Source organism: Thrips palmi, unplaced genomic scaffold (assembly GCF_012932325.1).
Source record: "Thrips palmi isolate BJ-2018 unplaced genomic scaffold, TpBJ-2018v1 HiC_scaffold_6, whole genome shotgun sequence".
Taxonomy (NCBI): domain Eukaryota; kingdom Metazoa; phylum Arthropoda; class Insecta; order Thysanoptera; family Thripidae; genus Thrips; species Thrips palmi.
In genome coordinates this window covers 593,986-620,226 of record NW_023144633.1, presented here as the reverse complement: position 1 = coordinate 620,226, position 26,241 = coordinate 593,986, and the positions used below count along the sequence as shown (strand labels likewise).

Sequence of the window (26,241 nt, the reverse complement as noted above, 5' to 3'; positions counted from 1 at the left end):
ACAGTGGAGGTCGCCCACCATCGCCCACGCCCGGCCGGCTCGGCTCCGCCTGGGCGGCCTGGGCGGCCCGCGCGTGGCTCGGCTGCGCTCGGCCTGCGCTGCGTGCTCGGCTCGGCTCCCGGTGATTCACCCTGCACGCCCTGCTCCGGGGGAAGGAGTAGGAGTGCGAAGACTCGGTGCGACGCGGTGCGTGTGACTCTGCAAGTGGATCGCTTTGTGTCCTGGCTCTCTCTCTCTCTCTCGCACTCACGCGGCGTCCCGCACCCCGTGCGAGAGAGACAGAGCGACGGGACGCGTGCCTGGGTCAGCATCGTCCACGCGACCGGCCAGCCGGTCCTTTGTCCGTGACGTCATCCCGAAGGCAGAAAAAACAAACAAACACAACAATAAATGAAGAAGCTATCACCCCGCATCGCCCGCATCGCGCATTCTTTGCCTGCTGAGACGCAATAATTCTCCCCGATGAAAGTCGGGCCGTCCACTGTACGGCCGGTCAGAGGCATAAAGTGCTCAAAACGCGGAAAAAATGCGATAAAAGGAGCGGCCAGTTCCCAGAAGCCGAGCCGATTAATTATCCGCCGTTTGTTCCTTTCTTTTATTTGAAATTCGGGAAGCGTTTTTTTACTGTCGCTCTTTCGGGCCGCGTGCTGCCCCATACTCGCTCTGTCTCTCTCGCTCTCATTGGTGGGTCGTACAGGTGCGAGAGAGACAGAGCGACGAAAACGACTCTCGGGATCGGTCTGCTGCAGTGAGTCGTCGCCTTGTCCCTCCGGCCGCGGCTGTTGACCCGAGGCAGAAATCAACTCGCCACCTTGTTGGGAGAGGCCTTGCTTGCGCTGCTTGCGCACCTCCTGCATCACTCTACGCCACACACACTCTGTCAAAATAAAATACGCCAGCCCTCGCGCCGACGCCGGGTTCGAACCCGCGCCGCGCGCTAGCGTAACCTTGACATAACCGCGCGCGCAACGCCGCGAAGATGCAACCGATGCAACGAGGCGTTTTCTCTCGGAATCGAAAGTGTTTCTCTGCCTCTCTCTCGCTCTCGGAGCGCCACTACTTTGATCCGCGTTTCCGAGCGGCGCTTTCTTCGCCCCGCAGACTGCAGTCACTTCGTCTCTCTCGCACTCACGGGGCGCCGCGGGCAGCGAGAGAGACAGAGTGACGAGCCTCGTCATTGCGAAAACGAAGTGGCCACTGAATTCGCACGACGGACACGACGACGGGGTGCAAGTGCACTGTAGTGCAGGACGGTTCGTGCGAGAGAGAGAGAGAGAGAGAGAGAGAGAGAGAGAGAGAGAGAGAGAGAGAGAGAGAGAGAGAGAGAGAGAGAGAGAGAGAGAGAGGCGCGGCCGGTTTGTTGCGCCGTCGGCCTCTGAGGACACCTTGTGGGTCAAGCGACGAGGCTAGACGGACGCATTGACGAGGTGTCAGTGCACTGCACACACACACACACACACACCTACACACGCGCGCAGCAGGGCAGCGGCGCGGAGTCAACGCACTTTGCCCCTTCCGTTGCGCCTGTCGGCACGGCGGCGCTCACGGTCCGTCTTCCTTCCTGCTGGCCTTGCGCGCCTTGAGTCGGTCTCGCTCGCGAGTCAATGGGGGGCGAGCCCGGCCAAGCCTGGCGAGCGAGACTGCATACAGCTCGCCAAGCCGCCGCACCACCGCCCCCCTTGCTTCCGGCCCGGGTTCGATTCACGGCGGCGGCGACGGCGGCGGCGGGGAAGGAAAATGGAATGTGCGTGGAAAACACCCGAATGGGAACGGAACGACGCCGGCAACGCCGGCAACGCCAGCGTCGCCCTGGTTGTACGGGCCACCGTTAGTCAAAACAGAAATGACCGTTTCCGTATTGTGCTGCTGCGACTGCTTGTCCGCGCGCGCGCGCGTGTGTGTGTGTGTGTGTGTGTGTGTGTGTGTGTGTGTGTGTGTGTGTGTGTGTGTGTGTGTGTGTGTGTGTGTGTGTGTGTGTGTGTGTGTGTGAGTGAGTTCGCCGCCGTCGGACATCCGCCGGGGCGCCGCGACCCGCCTGGCCGCCGCTTTGACACAATTAAATTCGTGTCGGATGTGCCGCAGACGTCGCGACGCCCATGCCGCCAGGGCCGCCGACGCGGCCGCCGACGCCCCGGTGCATTGCGCGCATTGCGCAGGGCAGGGTCGCGTGCAGCATGGCAGCACACTGCGTTCGCTCTGTCTCTCTCGCACCTGCAGGGGACGCTCATGAGTGCGAGAGAGACAGACTCAAGGAATCAGTGCATGCAGGCGTCGACCCGCGTCGCGACAAAGAAAAACGTTGTACAACAACTTTTCATGGCTGTCTGGCGTTTGTGTGCCCTTGGGCTTGCCGAAGGGTTCGTCTCGTCCTTGCCCGCGACGCTGGCCTTGGGTCCGCGTGCACCCTGCAGCCCTTGCCGCGTCGGCAGGGCGGCACGCCGATTTGGGAGTCAAGCCGGCGGCGACTCAGTCAAGGTTCGCGGCCGATGAACCTAGAGCAGCGCAGTCAGGGGAGTCAGGGCCCGCGTGCCCCGGCAAGGGGAGGGGGAGGCCGTTGACCAACCCGGGGCCGTCCCCGCGCCTACACTACAAGGCCTGCCTGCCTGCTCTGCATAGCGCACAATGACTGCAGCAGCCGAAAATGGGATGTCCAATTGGGATGCGCGTGTCCTTGGAGCGCGCGGCGCGCGCCGTGCCGACCCTACAAAACCAGCGTGTTTATGGGGATTCGAACCCTCGTCCTCGTCCTGGCCCTGCAGGGTTGCCCATCGATAGCCGGCACTGCCAGGTCTTGAGTCACCCGCGCCTAAATATACATGAATGACAGTGGCGGCGATAAGCGCTGTCACCTGCACTGCCTGCACGCGCTTTGGCCGGCAAAGAGTCCGATTCGCGCGTCGCGGCCACGCTCTGCTTCTCAAGGTCATCGCCACGCGTAGCGCCGCGCGGCGCCGCCAGTGTAGTGGAGTGCCAGCAGGAAGAGTTTTTGGCCGCGGCGCCGGCGCCGCCATCTAGCGGTCAAAGTCAGGCAACAGCCTCGCGTCGCGTCGCGTTGCGTCCCGCGGCCTCGTGGAAGTTACAGCGTCCTTTGCCGGGGCGTTTGCACCCGACCTCCCCGGCCCCGTCCTCGTTCGCCACCTGCCGCAGGGCCTTGCGGCCGTGGGGCTGCGCCTGGCCGCGCCGCGTGGCATTTTGCGAGCCCTTTTGGCCCTTGGGGCCTCTGGGCGTTCGGGGGAAGGGCAGGTGCAGCGGGTGACGAGGGTTTCTCCCCGCCCTCCTAATCCTAGGCCGACCTGCGAGCCCTTCGAGTCTTCGAGCCCTGCGACGCGGTCCTGCCAAAAACTTCGCCTCTTTCTCTGTTTGACTTTCACTCTCTGTCTTGCTTCCTCTCGGCTCTTGGCTCGGTGGTGGCTCGGCGGCACCATCGGGGCGCGCGGCGTCCGTGTGCCAGCCAGCCCCTCCGCGTCGGTCGCCAGCTCGGGCTGGCCGCCAGCCCCCTCCCCCGCCGGTCCCCACCCAGCCGCGCCCCTCCCCCGCGGTGCCCCGCGCCCCCCGCGCCCCGGCCGCCCCGGCCGCCCTGGCTCGGCTCGCCGGCAAGGCTCGGTCCGACGCAAGCCTGCGCCGCGCTGCCGCCCGCCGATCCGAGCCGAGCGCGCAGCGCGCACTCTCTCCCTCACCACGGTGTCGGTCGGACGGTCCTCCGCGCTCGCGCTCCCCGCCACTTCGCTACTTCGCGTGCCGGCACGGCGTGTGACGTCCGCGTCGTGACAGTGATCAGTGATTCCTCCGCGTGTGTGTGCGTGTGTGCTGTGAAGTGCCTCTACAGTGTAGTGCTCTCAGTGCGATCGGTTTGTGTTTGTGACGCCCCGTGGAGTTTTGTACGACTTGTGACGCTGGCAGCAATGCGTTCTGACAGCAGTGCAGTGATGTTGTGAATCGAGTGGATTACCCGCGAGCATCCCACGGATTAACCAGTGTCTTCGCCATGGGTCTCTCCGACACCGACCGCATGTGCCCCTTCGAGGTGGTGCCCCACCCGGCGCCCGCGCCGGCCCCGGAGTCCACGTCGGGCGCCCCCTACATGGACACGGCCGTCACGTCGCCGCCCAGGGACCCGCAGAAGACCGCGCAGCACGCGCAGCGGGACCTGCAGAGGGACTCGGAGCTCAAAATAGGTGAAGTGGCTAGGAGTCGAACCCGCGCCCGCGCGCCGCCGTTCCTGGAAGCGAGGACAATGGGTGGGGCGCTCCGATGGCGCGGTCTCCGATGACGACACGTCGACGACGACCCGCGTGCGGCGGCGGCCGAGGTGGCCGAGGTGGCCGTCGTGAGGGCGGTAGGAAGTGGCGCCGGCCCATGGCCAAGGGCGCAGTGCTGCGGTCGCTGCGCCTCTCTCGCTCGGGGGTGCGAGAGAGAGGGAGGCACACTGTCAGGGCGCTCGCGACTTCGCGCCTTCCTCATTGCCGAGGCGTATAAATTTGCTGAAGGTCGCGTGGGGCACTCGCCCCGGCCTGGCCAGTCTGGCCGAGGGTGCGCCCCACCCCGCCCCGCCCCGCCCCGCCCCGCCCCGCCCCGCCCCGCCCCGCCCCGCCCCGCCCGCCCCGCGCGTCTACAAGACATCCTCGCGGCAACAGGTTGCAGGGTGGCGCCCACGCCAAACAGGTGGCCTCGGGTCGCCACGCGAAATTTGGTGACCGTCACAGGCCCAGCCTCCGCGTCCGCGGCCCGGTCACGGCCTGGTCACGGCCTGGTCACGCGCCGCGTCCGAGTCATCCGCAGTCGTGGTCGTTTTGCCGAAAATAAGGGGCACCGGTAGGCCCGCTGCTTCGTAATCGAAGAGGGCACCGAAAACAAGTCTCTTGACAAGGCGGGGCGTGGCTCTGTCTCTCTCGCACCCCTGCGGGCCCCGCGGGACGCCCCGCGAGTGCGAGAGAGACAGAGGCCCACTCGACCGCCGCTACTGTACCGCCAACAGGCCGAAAGCCCAAAGGCAGCCAAAAGAGGGCATTGACCAGCGAGCCGCGAGTCCTTGAGATTGGCGCGCAATGTCACCTCACTAACACACAGACACACTCAATCGGGCCGCCAATGGACCTTGGTTCCTGTTTTAAGGCCCGCTAATGAAATTGTTATCAACACGCGCTTAGCGGCCGAGAGCCCTACTTGCCCGATCACGTCACACTCCGTCACACCTACACACACAATCGCACTGGCGGACACACTGGCCTTATGGCGCACAGTGGGCCAGAAGACCGGTGGAGGCGGTCAAAATCCCGGACGCCTTTTGAGCTCCAGAGTCACTAAGTGGGACTTGATTTGAACGTGTGACCCCACCAATGGAGTGCTCTCCGAACGAGGGCTCACACGCTCGGCTCGAGCCCCATTTAGCGACTCTGGAGCTCAAAACGCGTCAAGAATTTTGGCCGCCTCTACCGGTCTTCTGGCAAATCCACAGTGCGCCTGCCCTTGAAAGTCGTGCCGACTTTGACTGCTATTCGCGGTACTGGCGGTGCACGTACGTACGAGCAGCTCGCGTTCTCGGATACCGAGCCATTCTGACGAACGGGTCGCCCTCCGTCTCGCTCGCACCCTCATGGGTTGCGCCATGAGTGCGACGGAGACGGCGCGGGCTGCGGGACTTGGCCTGCCAAAACGCGGGTCCTTCGCGGAGCCGCGCAGACGGCCAAGTTTGCGGCTGCCAGCCCCGCCAGCCCCGCCAGCCCCGTCAGAGCGGGGGTGCCATGGCCACGGCCAGGGGGTTGGTGGCAGCTCTGTCGGTCAACAGGGCGGCCGCTGTGGCAAAGCCTGTGGCAAAGCCTGAGGCAAAGCCTGAGGCAAAGCCAGAGGCTGCTCCCGAACCGAACCTCCGTCTCCCTCGCACTCACGGGGCGGCCCACTGGGAAGACAGCCCCCCTCCCGACTCGGCCTGCAAGCGAAGCCCATCACAAAGTTGGCAAAGCGATTCCCGTCCAATGGGAGGGACTGTGTCGGCCTCACCTCGCCCTGCTTGCCCGGCCTGCCCGCGGTTCGCTCGGCGACCGTCCGGGCCGCCGCGCCCCCCACGACGGCCACGTCCGCGCGCCCGGGGCAACGTCCTGGTGGCGCTCTTGGCCTTGACGCGGAGGCGCGCGCGTGCAGCCTAAGCCATGGCCCGGCCTGTGGTGGACGGGCACCGGCCACGGTGCCTCGACGAACCTGTGCAACCCTTTGGATTCGAAACTAATGATTTGCTCTTTCCGTTGCTTCCAGAGTTTGACGGCACCACCGTGCTGTGCAGGGTGTGCGGCGACAAGGCGTCCGGCTTCCACTACGGCGTGCACTCGTGTGAAGGATGCAAGGTGAGTCACGTGACCGTCGCGGCCTTCGAGGCGGCCTTGGGTCGCCGTCGGCCAATGAGCCCCATTCATTCCCTTTGTGCGCAATGTTCTTCGCGGGGTGTGAGAAGCGAGCCAGAGAGCCGGCGAGCCAGCGGGGTGCGCTGCCTGTAGCGAGAGCGTGGGGCGGGGGCCTTGCACTCGGTCTGGAGGTCGCCGCCCCCGCTGGGGCTGGGGGTGGGGGCGCAGTGTGGGAACGACGCCCAGAGCGGTCGCGCTCCAGGACGCGGGCTTGGATTCGACTGGAAATCGAAAATCGCGACGTCAAACTGCAAATGCCAAAACCCGAGTCGCCCAAAAGTCGCCGTCGTTTTCAAACAGTCGACTTGAACTTGGCACGCGATCTTCGACTAATCGCCTGGTGGCTTCGCGGTGTCCTGGGGCAACATACTGCATGTTTATTTCCTATCGACTTGTCAGTGCGTAGTTCGGCCCGTGGACCAGCGTCCGCGGTCGCGAAAATGGCCAGCAGCCTCGCCCTTGACGCCGGGCTTTGAACCCGCGCCCCGCTGCGCGTCGTCGCCGTCCTCGCCGGCCCCCTGCTTCAATTCGGCGGCCGTCTCACCCTGACTGATTCCGAGAGTCGTTTCCATCGCTTCATCTCTCCCGCACTCGCGTGGCGTCCCGTGCAGGCGCGAGAGAGACGCAGCGATGAAAACCACTCTCGGAATCGACGTGCGGCGTGAGCCGTGAGGTCATCGGGAGCAATGTCATAATGGCCAGGCGCGCACGTACGAGCGGGGCGGGGCGGGGCGGGGCGGGGCCGCCACCGCTGCCGCATTTCTCCGGCGGTGGCGGGGCGTGGCGGCGTGCGCCTCGGAGGCTGGGCCGGCCGGGCCTCGCCGAAGAAAGTGCCGGTGAAAGTGGTGTGAGGTTGGGGGCCGCGCCGCCGCGCCGCCGCGCCGCCGCCCCGCCCGGCTGTACCAGCGGTACCGTCGTCATCATGTTGATGTCACTACTATGGAACTGGAATCCAGCCACTGCCGTTGCGGGGCTAGCGGGGCGAGCGGAGCGGGTTGGAGTGGCTCGGGGCGTCCACTTGTTACAACCACCTCAACAACTTTGTTTTGGGCCGCCGTGGGCCGAGCCGGATGGGCTCAGCCGCACAAGCTCATTTGGACTGTCGCCAAGTTCACACACTCACACACACGCGCTCGCACACTCTGTCGCGTTATTTTCGTTGTGTCTTTGGCCGGCGTTTTCACTTAGCCGGAATAAGCAGGGTTCAAGGCCGAATCCCGCGGCCCGCCTCGCCAGTGTGGTGGCAGGCCGCGGCACGCCGTGGCACGCCGCCCAAATTGGAACCTTGGCGGGGCGCCGCTGACCGCGCTCACGGCGCTCTCGACGTGCTGAAGCACCGCGCGCGCGTGCAGGCCGGGTAGGCCGCCACGCAGCAGACCGCGCTCTGTCTCCCTCGCACTCGCGTGGCGCGCCGCAGGGGTGCGAGAGAGACAGAGACTGACTGCAGCCACGCCGTCGCAGTGGCGGCACGCGCCGCGCGAAGGAGGAAGGCTTGGTGCAGCGACCCCGCGTCCCGCGTCGGCGCGCGTGTGTGTGTGAACTGGTTGCTGGCCTGCGCGACGGCGGCCTCGAACGCGGCCATCGCCACGCGCGCGCTGCGGCGGGGCGGGGCGGGGCGGGGCGGGGCGGGGCGGGGCGCGAGCCGCAGCGGGGCCGGTAACCGAGTCCAGGGACGTCCACGCTCTGCACCGTCTGCTCCGCTTCCGCGATGCTCGGGGCATACATTACGGCGGCCAGGAGCGGCGCGGTGCCGCGTTCCCCACCTCGTGGGATCAGCGTTTCGCGTGGGTGCGAGAGAGACGGGGCGAATTGGCGCGTCGGCGTCGTTTGACATTCGCCTGTCTGTTGACGCCGACAAGGGCGCCCTGCTGGCCCTGCTGGCCCTGCTGGCGGTGCGGCCTCAGCGACGCCTCAGCGCGGGAGTGTCATTGCCAAGGGATTGACGCGGTCAGCAGCGCAGTGCCGTCGCCGTCCTCGTCCCCCGCGACCACGCCGACGTCACGCCGACGGCCAGGGCCGCCAGGGCGCGCGGTGCCGCCCCGCTGTCCCACGCCCCTCACGACTCGCGCGATGATAACGTGTCAACGTGTCTGCGCGCTGATCCCGAACAGTGCCATTGTCGCTGTCTCTCTTGCACCCGACGGCACGCCCACAAGTGCGAGAGAGAGCGCGCTGGCCGCCAAGGCGTTCGGGCCGCGGGCCTCGTGGGTATCGCGATAACCTGGCATCGATAACCTTGCCCAATCGCGCCATCGTGCAGGACGTATTTTCGGCCACTTGGTCGCCGCCGTCGCCTCTCGAGGTGCGTCGCCGGGGCCCTTGGGCCCTTGGGCATGGCCAGGCCTGGGCCAGGCCCTGCTGGGCCTGTAGGCCCTACGCACGCGGCCGCGAGGTTCGAGTCAGTCAGTCAGTAAGGCAGCGGCCAGGCAGGGCTGGCAGGCAGGCGTGCGGGCAGCGCGCTGCCGCCTGCCCCCTCCTGCGGCTCGGAGCGCAGCCGGCCAGCCCGGCTGGCAGCCAGCCGGTGTAACACAAGTTGAAGGTCGGTCAGCGGAGTCAACGGCCGCCGGAAGACGGGAGAGAGGGGGCAGCGGAGGGGGCAGAGGAGGGAGGGGAGTGAGCGGCGCGCTTGGTTAGGCCGGTTGCGCGAAGTGGGAGCAGTCGGGGCAAGTCGAAGGAGTATCAGGAGCAGCAGGAGTAGCAGGAGGAGGGGAGGACCGTGGAACAATCACGGAGCGTGTTTGTTGCTGCATTCGAACGCCTTGTCTTTTTTGGGAGCGCCGCGCCGTTGGCTGGCCTGGCCTTGTGTGGGAAGCGGGCGGAGCGGGGAAGGAAGAGTTGGGGAGCGTGGGTTGAATGGCTGCGCCGGCTTGGCCGCGCTCCGCCAGGGGTACCAACCCGACGCCGCCGCGCGCTGCGCCCCAACCGACGCCGCCGCCGGGGTGAGGGCGGGGAGGACGGGTTGAACGTCCTGGAGGAGATGAGATTGTGGTAATGGAAGCCCCACCCCAGCGCCGCGAGCGACGGGGCCCGGCCGACGAGGCCGACGACGAGGGGAGCGAGCCTACAAGTGCCCCGGGCCGCCCTGCCGCCCTGCCGCCCTGCCGCCAGTGTCGACGCCCCAGCCCAACCCCAGCCTGACGCGTGGCGTAGGGCAGTGTGCGAAGCGAAGCGCGAAGCACGCCAAGCCGTTTCGCCCCCGAGTCACCCCTCCGCGGAGTGGCGGGGGTATCGGCAAGCGAAGGGCGTTGCCTCGGACCGCCGCGGCGCTACCCCGCGCTGGGGGTTGCTCGGGGGTGGCGCCGGCCGGCCGTCGTGTGCCCCGCGTCGCGGCGCGTCGGCGATACCCCGCGCGGTGCGAGAGGGAAGGCGCAGTCACGCACGGCCCGGCCGGGCCACGCATCCTGTTCCTCGTGCGTTGGACGGCCGTGACACTCCGACAGTGCGCCCTGCCGCTGCACTCCGCCCCGCCCCGCCCCGCCCCGCCGTGGCCGACGACGTCGTCTTCTCTTTATTATTCCTCTGCTCCGCGCTGCGCCGCGCTCCGCCGTGCTCCGCCATGCTGCGCGCTGCGTTCTCCCTCCGCCTTCCGACCTTCGAGTTCTCGTCGGGTCGTTTACCCACGGGGGGCCGTGCGTAAAGCACGCGCGCGCGCGCTCACGCACACACGCCCGCTTTAGTGATTTCGACATAAACGTCGTCGCGAGCGCTTCGCTTCCTGCTCGAGCGAAACGGTGCAAGCTGTGGATTCTGCCGGGTTGGACGCGTTCCCATTCATACTACGCACTACTCCGGCCCCCGTCGTCGCTGAGATGAAACCGATGAAACGGCCGCTATTGTCGTGGCCTGCACCGATACCGATCCTGAGAGTCGTTTCGGTCGCTCTGTCTGTCCCGCATCCATGCGGCACGCCCCATGAGTGCGAGAGAGACAGAGTCTGCTGCGCGGTGCGGTCCGGCAGTGCCGGGCAGCGCGCAGGGCTGCTGGCCCTCATTTGCCTAGCCGCCCCCGCATTCCATTCCAGCGTTACCTGGTTGCATAACCGGCCGTACCCTGACCGTGCCCTCTCGCGGGGCAGGCCGACGGGCCGACGGCCAGGCGACCGCCACGTGGTTCGCCGCTCCGCCGCGCGAGGGCGCCACGCGCTGCCGGCGGCGCTGGTCCTGCAAGGCCCTTCCCTCGGCCGCCGCGAGGTGGCGCCACCGTCCCCAGAGCCAGGCGGCGCGGCGCGGCGGCCGGGCACTGGCTCCGGACTCCGGGGCGACGTCCTCTGCACCACTTCCTCTTCCTTTTCGCGTGCCGGAGTCTGGGGTCTGCATGCGGGATCTCCGGGCCGGACTTGCACTCCGGTTCCGGCGACTCCGCTCTGACAGGCACGTGTCTCTCCACTGTATTTCGTTCAAACTCAAACCCATTCAATTTTGTCCGAAATGGAACTTTGGTGACCGCTCCAGACAACCTCGCTCGCGCGTTCGTTGTGGGTGTGTATCTTTGTGCGTGGAAAGGAGGTGCGGCTGCAAGCGGTGGCTGTGTTGGGCGTTTTACGGTGCCTCGGCCAGCCTGAGTCCACTCCAACAGCGCCGCGTGGGTAGGCAGCCCAACGTACGCCGCGCGGCTCCCCACCCGTCGCCGGGACCCCCACCAGTGGGCCACCACGCGACGGCCGTGCGCCGTGACACGTAGGCCGCCGCCCGAGCGGCCCGCAGCCCGGCCCGATGGGTTGCCTACCGCCACGGCGCTCCGACTCCCCTGGCGGCCTGGGCCTGTGGGCCTGGCCCAGCCCGGCTCGGCCCCGCGGGCTCAGCTCGATGTGGGGCACGGCCATGGAGAGCCCCATCGGGGCATGGCCTGTATTTAGGTCGCGTCGCTCCGCCCCGCGCTCTCCACCCACCGGCCGGGCGGTCAGTGCTCCCTGCAGCCATGCTAGCTAGCCAGGCCCGCCAGGCCGCGCAGGCATTCCCTTCCGGTGCCTTGCGCCTCGCTGCCGCGCCGCCTCCGCTGTGCCCGACTTGGAAGGGAACCGCGAACTCAGGGGTGGAACCCCGTAGAACCCCGTGGAACCCCATGCTGGAACCCCCAAGTGGAACCCCGGCAGCTCAATCGGCAGGATAGCGCGCACCGATGACTCCCCAATACCGATTCGCTACCCGACTTCTCCGATGATTCCGATTCTGGGTGGGGGTGGGTTCGAATCCCCCTGCCGGGAGGCTGGTTTTTCATTTTCTTCTCAGCTGGCTGCCGTTCGCCGCTGCCGTCGGCGACGGGGACGCGTCGTTGCATCACCGCCGCGTGTCGCTGGGTCCCCGATCCCCGCCACTCGGTGCACTCGGGGGCGCCGACCACGCGACCCCCTCACGCCGTCGCTCTACATGTTCTGCTCGAGCCCCCCTTCGATTTTTCTAGTGTGCCCCGTTTTCCGCACACGCCCCCCCCCCCCGGCCAGCCCTAACATTTCTCGTAGTGCCGGGGGCTCTCCGCCTCGGGGGCCCTGTGCCCCCCTCCCTCCTCTTCGTGCCCTCGAGTCCCCCTCCTTCGGTCCCGCGGGAACGCCAGCTCGGCAGCGCGGCGGCGTGGCGGGGCGCTAGAGGGGCGTAAGTGCGGCGCGCGGCCGGGGAGATACAGCGAGGCACCGCGCGGCACACTGGCGAGGTGAACGCCCTCGCCGCCAGTGTCCTATATTCCGACGCCCAGGCCTAACCACTCGGCACCGCAGCGCATGCGCCCCGCCCCGCCCCGCCCCGCCTCACCGCGCCCCGCCGCCGCCGCGCCTAACTCGGCTGCAGCGCGACGCCTGCAGTGCTCGCCAAGGTTGGTGCAGCGGAGTGCAGCGGGCCGGCAAGAGGTTGTTGCTCCGCTGCTCCGCTCTGGCACTGTCTTTTTGGCCGCCGGGCTGGCGGGCGTGGGCCCCGGGACTCCACCACGGTCCCAGCCCTGCCCCAGCCTAGTGGCCGAAGTCGCTAAGCTGTCCGAGCGATCTATTAAATATCCCAACATTCGGCGCAGCAGTCAATAAAATTTACAACAATTTTATCAGTGGTCGCTCTGGCTTGGGTCCGGTTGGGGCCTCCCCGGCCTTGCGAGCCCCAAATACATACCCACCCGGAAGCCCACCCCGCCCCGCTCCGCCCCGGCCCGCGGCGTTTGAAGCCTAGTTTACGAGCGTGCCGCCCCGACGCGCAGATGGCGCGCGCGTTGCTTCCGGGGCTGCGCCGGGCTGGGCTTGCTTGCTGCTTGCTGCTTGCCGGGGCGCCGCGCGCGAATTCGCCACCGCGGCCGCGACGCCGCGAGGATGCGGAGTCAACGACCCCGGCGGTGGCGGAGGAGGAAAAGGGGGGGGGGGGGCGCACGTGGCGGCCGGCCGCGCGGATAATCTGGGACACGGAAATTTATTTGGGGCGTTGCACACGTTGTACGGAGAGGAGGGGCCTAAGTACGCCGGGGTGAACGACCCGACGGCGCGGTGCGGCGCGGCTCCGCTCGGCACGGCGTGTGAGTAATCTGTATCTCCCGTGGCCCAATTCCCCGCGGCCGCCTCCCGCCCTAGCCAGGCCGAAGCCGGGCCCCTTCCTCGTCCGCGCTCTCCCGCTCCTAGCTCTCCCGCCGCTCTCCCGCCGCGCTCTCGCGCCCGTGAAGCGCGCTCTGGCGAGGGGTCTTTGACCCAGTTCTATTATTGTGGCTCGGCGCGAGATTTGCGAGGCGTTCCGTCTGCTGTGTGGGTCGTTGACCTATCTGCAGCTGCGCTGGCTGCGCTGGCTGCACTGCAGTGCGGGCGCTTCCCTCTGGTGCTGTGGTAAACCGAACGTGTGACCCCACCAATGGATTCCTCGTTCAGAGAGCAATCCATTGGTGGGGTCACACGTTCGGTTCGAGTCCCATTTAGCGACTCTGGAGCTCAAAACGCGTCCGGGAGATTGACCGCAGTACAGCACGCTACTCCGGGCGCCCCTCGTGTGCTCCGCGGTGGAGTGGCGGCAACCCTAACCTGGCCGGCCTGGGCGGCGTGGGCAGGGTGGCACGCGCGGTCGTCGCCCCCGCCCCGTCCAAGGGCCGCTCCAAGGGTAGCCCGGCCGGGGGCATCCGGGGGGTGGTTCCACGGGGGTTCCGCGTTCCGTGAGCCCTCGATGCTCTCAGCCCGCCCTCGGCACGCCCTCCTCACCGAGGCCGGCGCCGGGGTGAACAACCCCCGCTAACCTCCGTGAAGCCAATCTGTGTCGCGGGGTGGGGCTGCCCGTGGGGCTGCCCGTGGGGCTGCCAGTGGGGCTGCCGGCGCGCTGCGCCCCAGGACCCCAACGGGGACCTGCACTGGGAGGGTAGATTTCTAAAACGGAATCGGCGCGGTGAACCGGTTGCCCGCCGGTCTAACGTAACTCCCGCCCCAGGAGTCCGCCTTACCGCTTTTTCTCCACGCGCCGAGGCGATTTTATCGGAGGCAGTCGTATGACGCCATGTTTATTTGATTTGTCCTGGCCGAGTTGGGCCGAGGGGCCGAGCGTGGAGCCCAGTGCCCAGTCCACGGGGTGAATGAACGAAACTGACCTTCTCCTGGCTCGGCGGCTCGGCTCGGCTCGCCTCGGCGATGGCCGGGACCGGGGACCCGAGGCTGCCCGCCGCGCGGGCCGCGCCGCCGTGGGGCCCTGGGCCTCGTGAGGCTGGGGGCGGCGCGGGGGGCGGAGGCAGAGTGGGGGCGGCGCGCTGCAGCGGCGTGGCGCAATGGGGTCGCGCAGCGGCGAGCAGGCCGAGCACTGCCTCTCCCTTACGGGTGGCGCGCGGCGGGTCGTTGACCTGGCGAGCGTTAACCCCAGCACCTGCCGCCTGCCCTGCGCCGCCCTGCGCTGCCGGCCGCGGATTTAAAGCGCCGTCGCCGTGCCCCGCCACCCCCAGCCGTCCGGCCGCCGGGCCGCCCCACAGTGGGTCGAAGGGGGATGGATCGGCCTGCCCCTGTTAAGGGCTGCTGCGCTCACAATGGCTGGACCACGGAGGCACCTCGGCACCGCGGTGGTCGGAGGGCTTTCCATGCGGAAACGTGTTATGCCGGGATTGTACGAGGCGGCCAGACAATGGCGGCCTGTCTATGAGAAATTTATGGTGGCGTGTTCCGTATTGGCCTGTCCGGCTAAACGGGGCCCACCGCCGTGCAGGGCCCCAGGGCCCCGACTCCAGGGCCCCGACTCCAGGGCCTCCAGGTCAGCGAACCCGCGGCCGGAGCGCGCGGCGAAAAGGGCCAACGGCTGGAGCGGCTGGACCGGCTGGAGCGCGGAGGGGCTTTTCTCCAGCGCGGTCAATACCCTTTTGAAAGGCAACGCTGGCGAGTCGGCCCAGGCGGCCGGCAAGGCGAGGTGGGGCGATGCGTCAGCGCCGCGTCCCAGGAACGCCCGGGAACGTCCGGTCGTCGAAAAAGGGGTCGCCCACAGCCTGCATCTTAATTTGTTCCCCATTTTGTTTCGGTTTTTTGCTGCGCTTGAAATGCAGTTGTTGAGGTGCTGCTTACGGTGGGCGATGACCGTTCGATGGGTCCACGAAAAAAAATGGTTGTTTATTAGTCGCGCGTCTAAAATGGTGGTCGTCCGTTGAGTTTTTTTTTCGGCCGCGTACCTGCGCGCGTAATTGCCAAAGGCTGCACAGGTTCACTGGCCATGCCGGCCACTGGCTCGGCCGGCCGGTCCGGCGACAACTCTTTTTTTCCGCAACATAATCTGGTGGAATTTCTCGTCCAGTGAGTGCACCTCGCCTTTCTTTTGTGGCGGAGGCACTGCCCTCGCGGCCACGGCGCTGCATGCGATTGCATGTGGAATGGGCCGACGGGGCCGGCTGCTCCGGTTTCCAGCAGGCCCATTCCGAGACTCGCTCTGTCTCTCTCGCACCTGTGCGGCGCGCCCCGTGAGTGCGAGGGAGACAGAGCGACGCTGCAGCCGCACCGCTCCGGCAGGCTGCCCGGCAGCAACAAGAGGAGCGAGCGCTGATCGGACGCGCGGGGAGAGAGAGAGAGAGAGAGAGAGAGAGAGAGAGAGAGAGAGAGAGAGAGAGAGAGAGAGAGAGAGAGAGAGAGAGGAGAGAGGGGCCGAAAGGGGAAGTCGGGTCTGTTTGGTCGTGCTGGGGCCGATGCTTCGAGAGCGCAGAGCGCGCCAGGGCGTCGACCTGAGGCCTTCCCCGCCCCGCCGCGCCCCGCCCCGCCCCGCGTCCAGTGCAGCGTGCAGCAGACGACGGGCAGATGACGACGACGCGGACGCGACGCGTGACGCCAAAACAGAATTTAATTGGCCGAGTCACATAAATCTGACTCGCGAAACGGTTTGAGATCGGCGCGCTTTCTAGGCCGAGGGACCGCGGGGTGCCGCGGGCTGCCGCGGGCGGGGCGGCGGCAGTGGCGGCGGCAGTGGGGGCGGCAGTGGGGGCGGCCCGGCCCCGTCTGCTTTCCCCTGGCCGGCCCGCCGCACCGCCGTGCCATCGCCCGCTAGATGAAGCCTTTCTCGACGGAGGCTGCGGCCTGGCGGCACGGCGGCGACCACGGCGGCGACCACGACGACGACGCCGGTCGTTGACTGGAAAGTTGTCCGTCGGCCTGTCGCGCATCACCGCCGAGATGGATAGCATTGTGGCGATTACGGCGTGCGCGTGTTACGTGTGTGTTTGCTGACGCGCTCCCGTGCGTGCGTGCGCCTCCGCGCGCGTGCCCTGGCCGAGGGAGCGTGCGTGCGTGGCGGCGCGGCTACCGACTCGTGCCGAGAAAACAAACTTTCTTGAAAGTGTTCGCGGTGCCTGGCTCTCGTGAGGGTGTGTGTGTGTCTTTGTCGCACGTGGGTATGTAATAACAATAATTTAGCTGCACGTCGAAAAATATAAGACACTGGAGAAGGAATGTGACGGGCAGGTGTGCGTGTGGCCGGTGTCGCCCGGCTGCTTCCCGTCGGTGGACTCGCGCCATGTCGAGGTCCACGTCGAGGTCCACGTCGTGGTCCAGGGCAATTAAGATGAAAGTGGCGTTTGGAGCGCACGCTGCTTCTCTCTCTCTCCCTCTCCGTCGTCCAGCCAGCTTCTAATTTAGTCCGGGCTATTTTCCTTCCTCTCGGCCCAATCTCCTGTTGTTGTCTCTCCCTCCCCGCCTCAATGTTTTTTAGGTAGGTCAGTTGTCGTGATGTTGTTATTGTAGGAAAGTTCCTAGTGGAACCGGTCCGGTCGGTGACGGCGGTGCGGCCGTCGTGATGCTTCTATCGAAGCCTCGCTGCACCGTGCTCGCCCCGCTCGGGCCGCCCGAGTGGGGAGTGGGGAGCCCCGGGCCCGGCGGTCGTTTACCTCTGACTAAGAAAACGGTACTTTCAATTGTTGAGGTAGGCTAGGCGTGACGTCAGTCCAGGGCAGGGACCCTTTGGTGTTTACTATTTACTATTTGCTAGTTACACTGCCGCTGCGTGTGTGTGCGCCTTATCGTGCGCGGCTCTAGAACTCCAGGAACGCGGTTCGACGCCCCCCCACTGGCGCTGTTTGACGGACACGCACCCGTCTGCCGATACGCGCCGCGCGCGCCGCGACCCACAGAACGCCGTGCAGTGTAGGCAACGCCGAGGCAGGTCAGCGCGGCGGGCTGGCCTACGCGGCAGGGTGCTCCGTCGGTGTGCGTGCGTGTGTGTGTGTGTGTGTGTGGAGCGGGTCCCGTTGCAGCCAGTACCGCATGGTGACAAGCAGAGTCCTTTGGATTTGTTCGTGCTGCCTCGCTGCCCCCACCCATGGCAGCCCATGGCAAGCCGTGGCTAGACGAGGCCAACGGCGGCGCTGTGGCCGTGTGCCTTCACCCCCCCCCCCCCCCCCGGGCCGTAACGGCGTGCCCTGAACAAAGTGCAGGTCATCCTCCTCGGCGCCGTCCTCCAGGGCGTTACGCTGGAGGTGCGAACGCGGTGCTGGAACAAGGCGAAGCGTCGAGGCGCGCGGCCGGTCCGGGCCGTTGAACTTTGATGTGCTAATTTGCAAGTGGGGGCAGCGGGGCGGGGCGTGCAGAGCGCAGCCGCGCAGCCACGCGGCGTGAGCCCCATGCAAGCCCCCTCCACGCGAAGGGCGAAGGGCCCCTCAGGGGGCAAGGACCTGCAGGGACCGGCGACGCAGCACAGTGGGCCAGAGGACCGGTAGAGGCGGTCCAAATCCCGGACCCGGTTTGAGCTCGTCGCTAAATGGGACTCGAACCGAACGTGTGACCCCACCAATGGATTGCTCTCCGAACGAGGAATCCATCAGTGGGGTCACACGTTCGGTTCGAGTCCTGGAGCTCAAAAGGCGCCCGTATTTTGTCCAGCTGGTCTCCGCAGAGTGCAGCGACTGGCCGCCATGTTGGTTTCGTCAGTTGGTCCGGCGCGTTTCGCTGCCGTATTTGACCTTGTTCTCCATTCGCACGCTGCGGCTGCTGCGCCGCGCCACGCTGTCACGCGCGGCCTGCCGAGGTGAACAGGCGCAGTCTATTAGACCGTTTAAAGTCGAGAGGGCGCTGCCGTCGCTGGCGTCGTCGCGCTCGGGGGCCGTTCGACTTCTACGGTTTGTCTTGACCTGCATTGTGGTTCGTTCACCCCTCTCTCTCCGTCTCCCACCTTGCGGAACGCGAGTGTGTACACCGGAGGCTGTACTTGTTGGCGCGGGTTCAAATCCCCGCCAAGGCCGATTTCTTTCTCGCTTCTTTTTCGCCGTCTCTTTTTTTCGGAGGCCGTTGTAATTGCGGCTCGCGACACTGACCAAGTCAAGTGGCGGAGTGGCTCGCGTCCTCGAGGATCTGAAGGACCCCGAGGATGCGGGGGCGGATCGGGCGACCTCGCGAGCGAAAAGGGGGAGGGGGAGGCGTCGCGAGTGGAGGGGGAGGGGCCTGACCCCAGGCAGCGCGGCAGGCAGGCCTACGAGGCCTCGGCCCGCCCAGGCCCGCCCAGGCCCTACCAGCCCGCCAGTCAAAAGTAGGTCGGCCAAGCAGTGGCGAGCGTTACGACACGAGGCGAGGTTATCGCCCTGTGGGCCGTCCCGCTGCCTGCCAGCTCCGCCAGTCCCGCCGGGCAGGCAGCCGCCTCTGGAGTCCTGCTGGACTATCGCGGTGGACATGCCCCTGCTCGTCGCTACATATGCATGTGTCGTGCCGTCGTGCCCCAGATTGGGCGATAGGGCGGAGACAGCGCGGAGCGGGCCCCGTTTTAAGGTCGGCCCTCCACCGCCTTTCGGGCCTTCGCCACACGGGCCGACCCGGCCGAGCCGATAGCGGCCGAACTAGATCACGCCGCTCTCCGAGCTCTCCGAGAGCAGCGCGGGTCGTGGCGGCTGCGCCGGGCAGCACTCGTTTCCGGGCGGGAGTCACTGACCCCCACACCGTGGGGAAACTCGAGTCGAAACCACCCGAATCAAGTTAATCTCCGCAAGGCGCGTAGTTCAAATAACTGAATGAACACCGCGCGGAAATACTCGAGTCAAACTGAGTTTTTCTTCTTGGCAGTGTGCTGCGCGCGCTGACCCGAAATGCACCGAAATAATGCTGGCAGCGAGGCGGCCAGGTGCAGTGCACTCACCCCGCACTGAACTAGACCGAGCCCCCCCCCCTCGCCTCCACGCACCGTCATCGAACGTTACGTCATGCCCCTCCCCTCCCCTCTCTCTCGCTCGCTCGCCGTCCTCGCCCGCTATCTCTCTCCCCCTCCCCGCCACGCCGCGCTGCGGTCGACGACCCCGAGTGTCCTCCTTGCAGCGGAGCAGCGCGCGGCTCCATTTAAGCCCCTGTCGTTGTTTTCGTCGTTTGCGATTTGTGTCTCGCGCGCTCTCTCGAAAGGCATGTCGATGCATTCTCGTTGTCGTATCGAGTTATCCGGCATCGCCGTCGTCTTTGTTTTTCGCGATGCTGCTGCTACACTGCTGCTGCAGCGGGGCCGTCCCGGGGGGACGCTGCGCTTTTATAGGCCACTGAACCCATCACGCCCGGGAGGTGGGGTGGGGGGAATCCAGGCGGGCCGGGCCTGGAGGTGTTCCAGGAAGGTTGACTTTGTTGCAGTGCAGGCACAAGGTGCGGGCTTTGTCCCCCATCCCTTCACCGCGCCTTCTTCGTCCTTCACCCCCGGGACAATGGACCCGTGTAAAAAGTGACCCCGTTTCGGTCGCCCCATTCACGTGTGTGACAGGCTGCGATGCACTTGCTGGCGTTGGCGCCGTCTCTCTCGCACTCACGGGCCGCGCCGTCGGGGTGCGAGAGAGACAGAGCAGGCCTTTACCGCGAAGGGATGACGAGTTTGTTGAGACTGGAAGCCACTGCAAGGGTTGGGCCCTTCGGCGAAAACGCACGCAAAGTCATACAAAGCCACTGAGTACACGAAAACCGCAGGCTGACGGCGTCCTGACAGGTCTATGCTGCCGATGCTGTACGGAAGAACCATTAGCGAAAAGGTGGCCTCTTTGTCCGTCCGCAGGGCGGCAGGGCCATTCCGGACCGCGCCTCTGTCTCCCTCGCACCCCGCGGCCACCCCCACGAGTGCGAGGGAGACGGAGCCTGTTCGGAGCCAGTCTGCCGGTTTTCACACAGTCATTGGCGTGGCCGTGCGGCTCTGTGCGGCCGGCGAGGAGGACCACCCCCGACGCCAACGCTTTGTTCGCGATGACAGTGGCGCGGACCGCCGTGGTCCCGGGTAATCGCATCAACGCGCTGGTCCGCTTCAGGGAAGACTTTCGCCAGGCCGAGGAGAGGGCCTTCACTGGGCGGCCGCGGAGCGCGCAGCGTCCGCGTCGAAGGGAGCGGGCCCCGGACGCTCCGGCCGCGGGTATCGGACCAGCTATCGAGAGGTACCGAACGCGCGGCGAGCCGGCGGTTCGTCGAAGCGGTCGCCACGGTGTCGCCGTGTCGTCGTTCTCGTTCCTGGTGCAGGGACCTTCTGCTCTGCTTTCTTCTGTCCCTCTGTCCGTTCGGTCGTGTTTTTGCTCCCTTCTCCCCGGCGTGCCTCGGTGGCGTGCCTCGGTGGCGTGCCGTGGCGTGCCGTGGCGTGCCGTGGCGTGCAAACCTGCATGGCCCTTCATTGTGGCCGCGCTGGCCGTGCTTCTCGGAACGGCTCAATGGCGCTGCACTGCTGCTGGGGCACGCCGGGGCACGCCGGGGCAATGAACGCTAGCGACGCCAGCGGGGGGCGGGGGAGGGGCGCGGTGCCCCGGAGGGTGTTGCACCCGGGGTGTTGCACGGATGTAGAGCGAGCGCTGACCTCCCCAACCCCCCCGCGGCGCCCCCTCCCCTTCCCCCGCCGGGCCCCGCCGGGGTCAGATGAGTTCACCAGCCAGCTTTGGGGGTGGCAAGCGCTCCAGCGCTGCCCCCCCCGCACAGGGGACCGCCAGGGAGCTCCAGATGGGCCGCGAACCGAACGTGTGACCCCACCAATGGATTCCTCGTTCGGAGCGCAGTCCATTGGTGGGGTCACATGCTCGGCTCGAGTCCCATTTAGCGGGGGCTCAAAATGCGTTCGGGATTCTGGCCGGCTCCGCCGGTCTTCTGGCCCACTGTGCGGCCGCGCATGTGACGTGTGCCTCATCCGGTAGGCGAGGCTGGCGAGGCGCCTGCCGGCCTACCCGGCGGGTCCGGTTGGGCCGCGCGACGCGACGACGCGACGACGCCTTGCGTGGCGTGGTCGGCCTGGTTGGGTAACACCTCGCGGCCTGGCCTCGGCCGGCACGCCCCAAAACAACACCGCTTCACCTCAATGAGCCGCGAAGCCGCGCCACTGTGAATGAGACTCCGAATCCGCGAGCGCGGCGCGCGGCGTGAGTCACAAACGCGAAACGCGCCGAGAAATTGGGGCGCGTGAGTCAGAGTCGCGGCGCTTCGCCTGTCTTCGCCTTTTCGGCGCTGCGGCCGTCCCTTCCAGTGGGGCCGCCCTTTCTCCCGCCTCGCGTCGCCTTCCGGAACTTTCTAGCCTCGCGGTAGGGGGCGGCGCTTGATTGGCGCGCCTGGCGCGAGGCTACGCGAAGCATCGCGAAGCCCCAGCAGGCGAGGGCCGCGAGGGCGGCATAGCCCTCAAAGGGAGAGGGCGCGGCGGCGGGGCGGCGGCGCGGCCTCAAGGTTCGAGGCCGTCGACCCCGCCGCCCTGCACTGTAGGCTCCCCGGGCTCCCCGACGGCGGCCCTGCACTGTAGGCTCCGGAAGTGGGCGCCAAGTGGTCCGCGGCGTCGCGGCGTCGCGGCGTCGCGGCCGTGCTGAGGGCCGTGCGGTAACCGGCGCGGCGCGTGGAACGCGGGGAACGTGCAACACACTCACTTCACTCCTCGCGGATTTTTATTGTTTCCGAAGCCAAGCGGATCGGACGAAGAAGCCGCGCGATCCCGCACTCTTACTTTCGCGCGATGTGCTCGCTGACATGATCCGCGATGTGTGAGTGTGTGTGCGGGCACCAGCCCCACACGTACGGGGTGGCGGCGCGTTGATCGCGGGCAAACGACCCCGAAGTGGGTCAGCACAGCCTAACTGTAACCGTGCCGCGGCCCCCACCGCGGTCCCCACCGCGGCCCCCACCGCCCCACTCGGGGCCCGCGGTCAACAACCTCCGTCGCCGGCGTCTCTCTCGCACGCGCGGCCCGCCCCGCGCGCTCGGCTCCGCTCTCTCTCGGGCTCGGCTGCGCTCGGCACGGCCGCCGAGGCCCCGGCCAGCCCCACCAGCGCAGCGCCAGCGCGCCCACTAGGGGACCCAGTCAGTCCAAGTCTGGCCCGCGAGGCAAGCGGACGTTTGTGTGTGTGTTTGTGCCGCCCGTTGTCGTGACAGTGGTGCAGCGAGTGTGTGTTTGTGTGTGACAAGTTCTGTGATGGTGTTGTGACTGTGACGACAAAATGGCTGTGCTCACGTGTAACGAATCCCTGCTGCACCAGCACTTGAAGGCGCCGCCGATGGCCGCCCAGCAGCAGTTGCCCTCCGCGCCCCAGGTGGGCGAGCTGCAGCTGCGACAGCTGCAGCTGTGGCTCAACGAGATGGTCGTGGCCAACAACAAGCAGGTGCCCGTCGTGGACCTGGAGGACGAGGCGGGGCCCTCGACGGCCACCGCCACGGCCGCCGCCAAGGCCGCCGCCCCCGCGCAGGCCTCGGACAGGCCGTCGTCGCCCCCGAGCAACCCCCCGAGCAGCCCCCCGAGCAGGCCGCCGTCCCGCTGCACCTGCCCACCATCGCCCACCGCCTCCTCGGACAACGCCACTGACTCCTCGCCGTGTTCTTGTGCCTCCGAACAGGGCTTCTTCCGGCGGTCCATCCAGCAGAAGATCCAGTACCGGCCGTGCACCAAGAACCAGCAATGCTCTATCTTGAGGATCAACCGGAACCGGTGCCAGTACTGCCGCCTCAAGAAGTGCATCGCCGTCGGCATGAGCAGAGACGGTGAGTCCTCCATCCTTCTTATCTTTACCTTTTAAGTAAGATTTTCCTCTGGGTTTCTGGGTTTGATAATGGCCTTGGCTGATTCAAAATCTATGGTCCGAGTCGAGTATCTTCCGGCCGATGGGTACTTCATCTCATGGCCAGCCGCGAACACGGCGAGAATGGCGGCCAACCCGCGGCCAGCCCGCGGCCAGCCCTAGGCCGACGTGCCCTCCTTCTCGAGGGCGGCGGGGCGGCGGGGCGGCCTCATGGGCTCACGGGAGCATTGCCCTCGCGCAGCCTCGGCCCCACTACGAGTTATATCATACCCCCTCCCCTCCCCCTGCCGCGCTCCGCTACGCCCCACTCCACCCCCACCACCGCGAGCAACTGGTGCCGCCGCCACCGCCGCCCGTCGTTGAGCGGGTCGCGAAATTTTTCATAGATTGTGCTGGATTTAACCCGCGCGTCCCGTTTCGACAGCCGTTCGAATCGGGGACGGGACTTTGAATTAGTAATTCGCCGTCGCGCTAAAGCCTGGCCTGGCCTGCCCGCCGAAGAAAGTGAGGACTGTGTTCTTCTGGCGGTGCGGGCGGGTGTTATGTCCTTCGGCACCAGGACCCTCTCCGTGCGTTCGTGCGCGTGTGTGTGTGTTTCGACACGCTTCCTCTCCCTGCAAACTTGGCATTGGCGGAAAGCGGTTTCGCGTCCCGTCTCGCCGGCGCGTTTTTTTTTTTCGGCCCCGATTTGGGGCGCCGCGGCCGCGCCCCGCCGAGCGCCCCCCCCCCCCCCCCCCCCCTTCCCCGCGGCCGCGCAGCCTCGTTACCGCCGCCGCGGCGGTGGAGACACGGCAAGGTTTGTTGACTCCAGTTGCGGCATCGCGTATTGGGAACGGGGAGCGAGAGAGAGGGAGACGGAGACGGCGGCCGCGGGACAAGGACGAGGGAGAGGGGGCAGCTCGAATGAGAGCACGGTCCCGGAGTGGTGACCGACCGCGGCGCCTGGAGTCCTGGAGGGGGGCCGTAAGGTCGTTGTACCGTCTCCCTTCTCCAGGCCCTCCAGCCCGCTCCGGCCTGGGGAGAGCCACTGGAAGAGTTTCTCCAGCGAGTCCGCTGTGGCTGCAAGTCCGCGACGACGAGCCTCAGCACGGGCCTTCGTTTGAGAACTTTAGAGTTTTGAGAAACTTTTCGGGGGTCGAGGGTGGGGCAGTATTTGTTCTTTCCGCGGATGGGACGTCAGAAGGCCGTGCGCCGTGCTTGCTGGTCGGCCTGGTGACGACGCTCCCCCCCCCCTCCCCCCTCCCCGCGACCCGGTTGCAAAGCGCCGCACAAGCCGGGCAAGAGGTTGTTGAACTGAGCGCCAAGGCTGCCGCGGAGTGGGTCACCTCCGTTCCGTAACACACACACATTCGCACACAGACAGACACGCGCGCTCTCCCCCCCCCCCTTCCCTCTGACTCTGGCACGCACACACGCGCGCGGCCGCGAGAGTGTGTGAGTGACGTGCGCTACGGCCGCTCCGCCGCTTCGGCAGCTCGCGCTGCTTGGCCATTTGAAAGTTGCCCCGCGTGTATCGTAACACCACCACACTCTCACTGCCTTGCGTAACGCGCACGCGGCGGACGCTGCCCCTCTCTCTCGCTCTCGCCGGCCAGCGCGCCTGACCTCTCGCTCGCTCTCCCTCGCACGCACTCACACAATGATGATTTCATTTGAGGCGGCCGCCGATTTCCCCGTTTAGGCCGCGGCACCGGGGCATCGATCCTCGGAAGGCCCCGAAGGCCCCCACCGCGCTCTGTCTCTCCGTCTCCCTCGCACGCGCTGTTCCCGGCGGTCCGTTTGTAGGTCACAGCCCAGGCCGCAGCCACACAGCCGTGACTCGTATAGCGTTCGTTGACCTCACGGCCGCCTGGCCGCGCGGCTGCGCTGGCTGCTCTAGAAGTGTGACTCGGTGCTCGCGCAGCACAGCCCGTCTGTGATTGGTCAATTGCGGCGGGGGGAGGGGCTGGGCTGGTCCATTTTACGTCGCGCTTGTGTCCTTCCACGCCAAACCGTGTCGAGGCCCTTGCTCGGCCGGCCCGCCGCGGGGCGCTCACGGTCAGTGCGTGCGTGCGCGTGCGCGCGGGGCCGCGAAAAAAAAAATGAATAAGGATGACAGTGGATGATTGTTGCGCGGGTGTTTGAACCCGGGACCCGAGGCTGCTGGCCGTTTTCACAATGCACCTGCTGGGCCGAGGGCGGCCGAGGGACGGCGGTGACGTAAATCGGGGACGTGTCGCAAGGGCCGAAGGGCCGCAAGGGCGCGCTGCAGGGCAGTGTAGTGCCACTTGCAGTGTCACTGGCAGTGTAGCACCTCGCCGACCGACTCCGCCGCCTCGACGGCCTCCACGGATCCGCGGTTACCCAAATCTCGCGGCCCGCCAGGCGCGGCCCGGACGCGCGTTTACGAAACGCCCCTGGCCTAGCGGCGGGGCGCCGCGCCTGGCTGGCGGCGCGACTGGGAGGCTGAGCTGGGTCGTTGGCCCGACCTACTGCCACCTGCCCGGGCACGGCCGCCGCGACGCCACGACGCCGCGACGCCCCGGGAGAGCTTCGCCTGCTCCTTGGCCCGCCCCGGGCTGGCCGTCCCAGCCCCGGGCCCTAATGCACTCTCACTTTCCCGGCTGGCTGGCTGCCCCCCCGGCTTGGGGTAGGCCGGGTCGCTGGCCGCGCGGTGAAATTCGAGGACTCGATCCCCTCCAGGCCGTCCAGGCCTTCCAGGCGCACCGCGCGCGCCGCCTGCAGGCCGCCTGCAGGGCGTAGGGGAGGTGGAGGGGACGGCCGTTGCAAGATGCACGTCACCGGGGAGGTGCTGCTGAACTCCAAGTCGGTCGGGTTGAGGCACTTTCGCTTTTCGCGAGGCCGGACCGCCACCGCCACAGCCGCCTTGTGCCTCAGTAGGCCAAGTCGACGACCTCGCCGTGCCTCGCCACCTTCGCTTTCTCCCTCGCCGAGAGCGAGAGTGCCTCAACAATGACACGGGAAAGCCGCGCTCGCCCGCCGCCTCGCCAGCCTCGCCGCGCTGGACCCAAAGAGATCCGCCCGAGTCACGGAGGGAGTGCTCGGAGTGCACGGAGTCAGGGACCTGGATCCGGGCCATCCGGGCCACGTGCTGCAGCGGCTGCAGCCGCGGATCAACTTTTCCTTTCGTGGCTCCGTGCTCCTGTCCACCGCACTGCTCGATCTTACACCAAGCACCGGCTGGGTGGATGACGGCGACCTGCCCGTAGGCGGCCACCTAGTCTTTGACGGCCACCTGGCCGTTGGCGGTGTGACCTGCGGTGACCTGGCCGCTGACGGTGACCTGGCCGTTGACGGTGACGTGGCCGTTGAGGGCGACGTGGCCTGCCGTTGACGGTGGCCGACGACAAGGACCCCCTCCGCCTGCTGATCTCGCCCCGCGGTGAACGACCGCGCCTCGCAAGGTGAACGGCCAGGACGGCGAGGCAGTGAAAGTGTTTCCCTGGCGGGGCGGCGCGGCGCTGGGCCC

General features: G+C 67.0%; 1 protein-coding gene across 2 annotated transcripts in view; it reads left to right on the top strand.

Moving 5' to 3' along the window:
- Positions 1-3,653: 3,653 nt before the first annotated feature.
- LOC117651550 (nuclear hormone receptor E75-like) overlaps positions 3,654-26,241 on the top strand; it is a 30,905-nt gene continuing 8,317 nt past the window's right edge. Inside the window, exons 1-3 of one of the 2 annotated variants that reach the window (XM_034395648.1) lie at positions 3,654-4,175; positions 6,250-6,338; positions 22,590-22,734. In XM_034395648.1, coding sequence (XP_034251539.1) covers positions 3,986-4,175; positions 6,250-6,338; positions 22,590-22,734 — 424 coding nt within the window. In that variant the 5' untranslated portion in view covers positions 3,654-3,985. Of the gene's footprint in view, positions 4,176-6,249; positions 6,339-22,589; positions 22,735-26,241 lie in introns of those variants that run through there. The other variant, XM_034395650.1, reaches the window with a different exon arrangement.